Genomic DNA, 7058 nt, shown 5'->3' on the forward strand with positions numbered 1-7058 from the left:
GATCGAATCGAAAAAAAGACCATCCTCCACTGGATATACCTACAGGGCCGGGAGAGCTACTATAATGAGAATAACATACCCACTACCAACAGCTAGTTTGCCGAACAGCTTTCTAAGGTAAGTTAAAACGCGTCTAATAGCTCCGGGCTCACGGTGTTTCCGTTACTGCAAGGATCGTTTAACTCGATAAGTAGCGGTTGTGTTTTGCCTCCAGTTTGCTCATGTTCCTTTTCTTTGTTAATATTTCTCTGAGTCTTCTGGTGGTCAGCTGCTGAGTTTAGCTCTGACTCGACAGTAGTTTCCTCTGGTACGTGGGCTCCTTCAACTTGTTGACCACTAGACAAGCAACGAAGCTTCTTTCTCCGTCTGAGCCATTCGAGAGTGATGAGTGGGCCCAAAAGAAGCCAATAGTAAAGTCTCCGTAAGTATTGCTGCATCTTGTAGAGGTCCGTTTGTATAATCGTTACTCTGATGTCAGTTTTAGTTCGGTCTGCAGCTATAAGATCAAACTCATCAATGTTCGCATATGAACCGTCAATGAAATAACAGCGAAAAGGATGCTGTACATGTAAAACTGGTATCAGTAGTTTGTCCTGAAGCTGCGTTCCATTTTCTCTTGCAAGGTTTCCTGTTTTGTGTAAAACTTCATATGAACGGTGATAAGATGGGGAAGAGAGCACACGATGAGAATTCCTGATAAAATCAAGGTTATAATCGTAAACTGTTTCTCGCAAATTCTGTTCGTTCGAGGAGTACCCGCGTAACCGCCCTCAACTCGATTCTCAAGATTGCGCAAGCCTCCGAGCCGACGAGATACTTTGGCGAATTGGCGAAATGATCTCAAAAGCATCGCGGAACCAAGGATAAGCAAAACCGTTATCAGAGTAGAGTGAAGATGGAGATCTACTTGAAATAATATCACTTGGACAACCCCAACGAACTGCAACAGAATGAAACCGGTAAAGTACACCAACGAGAACCCAACACAAGCAAGGACCCTGCGGGTTGTCACTTCTGAGCGATAGTGGTGCGGGTATGTTATGGCGATGTACTGCGTTAAAATGAGGCCAAGAACAAGCAAAAAGGATGCGTTGAGGCCCACGTAAGACAAGCAAACTCCAAATTGTTGTAGGGTGTTGTACGGCTCGCCTGGCGTAGGGGACCATTTTACATACCTTGCAACACGATACACTATAAAGAAAGGTTCAACAAGCAGGCCCGTTGCTAAGTCAACTGAGGCTAAAGCGATGATGAAATACGTAGCTGGTGCACGGAAGCACTTGAGAGGATCTTTGAAGATGGTGAGCAGTAACAACACATTACTAGTTATTGTTATAGGTGACAGAATCGCCAGACAGATGCCAGTAGCGAACTGGGTGTAAAAATAAAATCTGTGGTCTGTCAAATAAGAATTAGTACTGTTACTCATGGCGTCATACAGTCGCCTAAAACTTTTTCCTCAAACAATTAAATGCAGTTTGTGGCGATGCGAAGCCGGATAACCTTTGATTTCAAAGTGGTCGTTGTCAGTTGTGAGGTAGAATGTAACGTTTTGTAATTGTGAATTTTCTCCGCCAAACCTTGTCAATTCCTTCGATTTGCAGCCAAAAGAACTTACTACGAAACGAAATTACTTGGTCGTGAATTACGAAAAGGGCGCAGCTGTCGGTGGCTATGCGATTTTTAAATAGGATATCGATCGCCATCCACTTAAATTCACGTCATGTTCCTAGACCTGCGATAAAAATTCAGTCAACCGAGAGAGGATCAATGTAAATGCAGTACGAGTCCGATGATGACGGGTCAGCTCTTTCTTCTAATGATTGCGAAACATATTCCTGAGTTCAACTTAAAAGGCAGTTAAAAAATAATTTCATTTCTTTTGTTGTTTCTGAATGCAAAGATTACCGAGTGTTTGTTCAGGAACAACCAATACATGTCAACGATATGATGCTGCGATTAAAAGATGTCAAGGGCTGTCATTTACTGTTGGCAGATACTACATAATTTCAAAGGCAAAATTGCTTGAAGTGTTGAAATTCTCGAAGGAAACTGACAAAGGGAGCAAACTTTGTTTGTCTTCTAAATTACGAAATTTGTAGTCAGTCTTTATTTACGTTACCCCTTTTTATCTTTCATCTCAAAAGACAGTTTAAAAGTTAATCAGATATCGTATAGGGAACGATCCTCTTTGCGGGTTATAATTTGTCGGCTTCCGTTAAAATTGTTCTAGTTTAGCGATTTGCTAGTTTTGTGGAACAAGCTGGCGCCTATTAGTTGTCAGTGATGATAACGTTGGTCGTCGGCAAGTCCGACTAAACTGGGTTTTCTCTCGTTTTGAATGTCAATTTCTTTTAAGAATTGAACCTAGTGTGATGTAAACGAACCACAAGAGAATCCCTAGACTGGACACAAAGCAGTTTTTTCTTTAATGCAGATCATATGCACGAACGAAACTTAACAGGGATATAGAAATGATTAATCTAATATGCAAATCTCTTCTCCCTTCTCACGAATTCGCCGCTCGCCGCTCAATTCATTGAGATCGACCTGCTGCTTTTTTATCTTGGACTATATACATGCAAAGAACAGTTTTAAAATGAACAAGCTACGAGTGTAACACTTATTTTGCTGTCAGGTCCTCGCTGTACATTTTCCATTCATTTATATATGCTCACTGGAGTCTACCTGAGATAAACACTACCCCTGCATGTGGTACTCCTCACATGACAGTCAAGAGAATGTTTGTCTCCGTTTATAAGGGTCGCAAAGACGTGTTTGAAAGCTCACCTAGATTTCCTACAAGTCTCCAAGTTATTTGTGATCTTGAAGCCCAACAACACGAGTGTCCATGTCGAAATAACTAAGGCATAATAATAATGATAATGATAATAATAAGCTTAAGCAACATATCCGCAGACGCAGTAAGATGTTGATAAATGGCGCCTTTTCTTTTTTCTTTCTGTTTTTGCAATTTACAATATTACGAGACTAAACTTACTTGCATCACAAGCATTACTTACAAATTACAATAGCAATCAACATTGCTTACAATACTAGCAATATCTAAAATACTAACATACCTTTTTTTTTTTTTACCAAGAATCGATTCTAATTAACGACAATACGACTAATAGGGTCAAAACTAAAAATAATACAGCTAACAGATACAATATTACTACTGCCACTAACACATTGTTCTAACAACGGACAAAAGTAAATATACAACAAAAACTAAAGAAAAAGGAAAGAAAGCGAAATATAGGGTCATGAAATACTGAAGTAAAGTTGTTCCTTTGGCAAAAGGAGAACCTAAATATCATTCAAGTAAATTGCTGTTTAAACAACAGGTCAAAGGAGAGATCAGGGCGTTTTAATGACTGGAGTATTTTGTGCCCTTCTGTTGGAATGCGTTTTGTGTTCCTGTAACAATTGAAACGTGTTTTTCTATTTTTAAATTGCATCTAACCTGATTAACGTATTCTATTGAGGATTAAATGTAATAAATGCATGATGAAATAAATGTAATTACTTACAGGAGTAAATGTAATATCTACCAAGTAGTAAACAATGATTGAATAAAGAAGAATTAGCGCCTTTTCTTAGCATGAAATTTCCTAACAAAAGGCCACGTTACTCAAAACGCAGTTTTAACGGAGTTTTAACCCGCCCGGGACTTTTTATTACCAGGGCGGTTTCATTCAGTTTGCTATGCTGTTAATGTTTCGCGTAGTATTATCTCCTACATCTTATGGACTTTTGAATTTCTTACAGTAATAAAAATATATGTTATATAAATGAACATAGTTTATATCGGTATTTGTGCGCTTTTATTCGAACAAAATCGAACCAATTCAGTTAGATTGGTTCGATTTAGTTCGGTAATCGAACTCACCAAAACTTTGGTAGAGTTCGATTGTGTTTGATTGCCAAAGCAATGAAAAAAAAAAACAATCGAACGACTAGAGTGATGTCGATTAATCATGAGTCTTACTATTTCGGTTTGGTTCGATTAATTAATTAATCCTGGAGAAAAGAACCAGCTCTTCGATAAAGGCCAGTTGCAATAGAGGTTACATTTCAATGGTTCCACTTGTCTAAAACGGTATCTCAGTCTTGCGAGCACCGTAGCAGCCTCGCATCAGTTTTTGGCGTCCTTTCGATAAAATTACAGTACAACATCCAGCCAGCATAAATCACCGCCCAACTGACAGTGGAAAGTGTTTGGAGTCTGTCTTAAATCGTTTCAGGTCAGTGACAACGGCTTAAACTTTGAGCATTGTTCGTCACTGTTGTCATTTCAAGGGCTACAGATTCGGCTTGATGTGTTTGGCAAGTAATCACTAGTTTCAACGACCTTCGGTATTTTTTCAGTCTCCACGCGTAGATGAACGCATCTAATGCCACCTTCAGAAACATCATTTCGTCCGCGAGAGTGGTCGCGGCCCACAAATCGAGGCTCTCTTGTAGAGTTTCCTGCTTCTTGTAAAAGATGATATGGACAGTAATGATATGAGGCAGAGTGCACAATATGAGAATTCCTGATAACAGTAAGATTACAATCGTAAACTGTCTCTCGTTTATTTGTTTCGATAGAGGCCTGATCTTGTCTCGATCCTCTTGGCTGCGCGCAACCACAAACTCACGAGACGCTGTGGCATATCGATGAAACGACTTCAAAAGCATGCCACAACCGATTATGAGCAAGATCGTGACAGGTGTTGCGTGAAGGTGCAGGTCTACTTGCAACAAGGTAAACGTGGAAACTCCCGCGAACTGCAGCAACGCAAATCCGGTGAAGTAAACGAGCGAGAACCCAACAAACCCGAAGATCGTACGTGTTGTCACGACTGAGTGATGGTGACGCGGGTATGTTATGGCAAGAAACTGCGACCAAATAAGACCCAGAACAAACAGAAACGACGTGTTGAGGACCACGGTGGAAATCCAAGTTGCAATTTGGCTCAAACTGTTGTATGGCTCTCCTGGTGTAGAGGACCATTGCATATAACTAGCCACACGATACATTACAAAGAAAGGCTCAACAAGCAGGCCCGTCGCTAAGTCGACCAAGGCTAAAGCGATGATGAGATACGTAGCTGGAGCTCGGAAGCATTTGAGAGGATCCTTCGAGATAGTGAGTAATAATAACACATTACTCGTGATTGTTATTGGTGATAGAACTGCCAAGGAGATGCCAGTAGCGAGCTGTGTGTAAAGAAAGAACTTGAAGTCCGCTGATGATGAATTAGACGGCAAAGTGCTGTTATTCATTGCTTTGTATTGTGTCTCCGAAACGTCCTACCAAATTTACCTTCTCAGGGTGCAAAATGATTTAGAATGACAATTTTCAAACTATTAATCGTCGATCTTCCTCTGATTGTTGCTGGTTTTGATTGTCTTTCCTTGAGTTGGAAGGCAGCTAATTGTAGTTTTCTTTAACTATGCTTATTAGCTAGACATTACTACAGACATGAATTTAATAGATGATCATTAGACCGTTTCTGACCAAACACGTTTAAAATGATCAATGACTGATGAATACTGAACGGCCAAAAACTATACAGCTGTCAATCATTGTGCTTTCAAATTCGAAGAACCGATCTCTTGTGTACTCGCTAGCACACAATAGTTTCTCAAGTCGTGTTACCGAGAACCTATCCAGCTAAAGGCTGAATTCTAGCTTTGGATTCGAAACTTACCACGAATCTGTTTCGCCCCTGGAGTGCGGAAATATCTCGTTATCGTTTTCTCTGCTACGCAACCGACCGATAAGTGAGTTCCGTCAATCAAACTTCCTAATACGGGTATATAAGTAATTAGGTTAATACCGCAACATTGTGAAAAACCCACAGGTTGTTATTCCGGGATGATTGTTTCTACACAGGATGCGAATGTGTTCTGTCCACGTCTACGTGTACTAAAGCGTGATCATTGTCTTCAAACATACATCTGATCACAAAGGTCCAACTTACGTGTAAGTAAGACTGAACAAGAAATAGTTCCGCCTCGAGCAACACTTAGGCTTCTTTGGTGCTCTCGAAACTTCCCGAGGGCATCATAACTGTCATAACTCAATGATGCACGCTAGGGCATGAATCAGACGGTGTTAGACACAACTCGCAAAGCATGCCGGAAGAAATTTTCCCCGGAGCTCATTTTCATCTGATCGCTGAACGGCAAACATCTCCATGCGCTGATGGTGATGTGGAAATATGACTTATAGGAGGTTCGTTCACATCCGATGCTGAAAGAAATCTGGAATGACATCCATATGAAATGTTCCGCAGGCCAAGTAATAGCTGTAGATGACTTCTGCTCGATTTACAAAGCCACCATTTTCAGTGCTAAACAGATGATTTTAGGAATCGAAACTTCGCGGTTCGTCGAATCTCTACGGTTGAAAGATAAATTATTTCCGTTTCTGGTCTCTTCGAATTCGATCTTAACTTGCCGGAATTGAATCTACCTTCGGCACTTTCCTTCTTAGATATCTCGACTTGTGTGTGAAGTGTATCAGTGTATCGCTGGCCAACAACATGGTTGTTGACAGATATTATGTTTTCGTTCGACGGTAAGAGAGCTGAGAAGTAAAACCTACGAAGAAAAGGGTTGAATAATTCGAAATCAAAGCAATGTTTTGTCCTTGAAAACTTGTGTAAAGCTTGATTAATCGAGTTTCGCCAGCTGTGTTTCCTTATTAACCAAAAGGAATCTTAAACAACTTGCTAATGAGCTATGACTCTTTGGGTGACCCGAAAACACTGAGCCCCGGTCCGCGGACCCCCACTACGGACCGGGTCCGCGGACTACCCCTACGGACCCCCTCCCAAAAATATAATAAAAATTAGAAATAAATACTTCACTCATGGGTTGTCTAATAGATTACTCGTCTCGGTGAATTTTCGAGTATTACACTGTGCAAATGTAATTGACACCCTTCTTCCCCCCGTCCCCCCGAAAAAAAAGCCTATAAGCTTTATTCAGCGTAAGGAGATGCCGATGGCAAAAAGAAGGAAAATTGTTACATCGCATTCGCGGCTCAATCTGACTATGGA

General features: G+C 40.7%; 3 protein-coding genes across 3 annotated transcripts in view; all 3 read right to left on the minus strand.

Moving 5' to 3' along the window:
* LOC145462685 (uncharacterized) lies at nt 1-542 on the minus strand. The gene has a single exon (XM_081446263.1). The coding sequence runs from the start codon at nt 435-437 to the stop codon at nt 123-125; it is 315 nt and encodes a 104-aa protein (XP_081302389.1). The 5' UTR covers nt 438-542; the 3' UTR covers nt 1-122.
* On the minus strand, nt 542-3591 carry LOC145462683 (uncharacterized). Its single transcript, XM_081446261.1, has one exon. The coding sequence runs from the start codon at nt 1427-1429 to the stop codon at nt 581-583; it is 849 nt and encodes a 282-aa protein (XP_081302387.1). The 5' UTR covers nt 1430-3591; the 3' UTR covers nt 542-580.
* Nucleotides 3592-3733: 142 nt separating this feature from the next.
* LOC145462682 (uncharacterized) overlaps nt 3734-7058 on the minus strand; it is a 4714-nt gene continuing 1389 nt past the window's right edge. The window contains exon 1 of the mRNA XM_081446260.1: nt 3734-7058. This exon is cut by the window's right edge and continues 1389 nt beyond it. Coding sequence (XP_081302386.1) covers nt 4252-5274 — 1023 coding nt within the window. The 5' untranslated portion in view covers nt 5275-7058 and the 3' untranslated portion in view covers nt 3734-4251.

Source organism: Orbicella franksi, chromosome 12 (assembly GCF_964199315.1).
Source record: "Orbicella franksi chromosome 12, jaOrbFran1.1, whole genome shotgun sequence".
Classification (NCBI taxonomy): domain Eukaryota; kingdom Metazoa; phylum Cnidaria; class Anthozoa; order Scleractinia; family Merulinidae; genus Orbicella; species Orbicella franksi.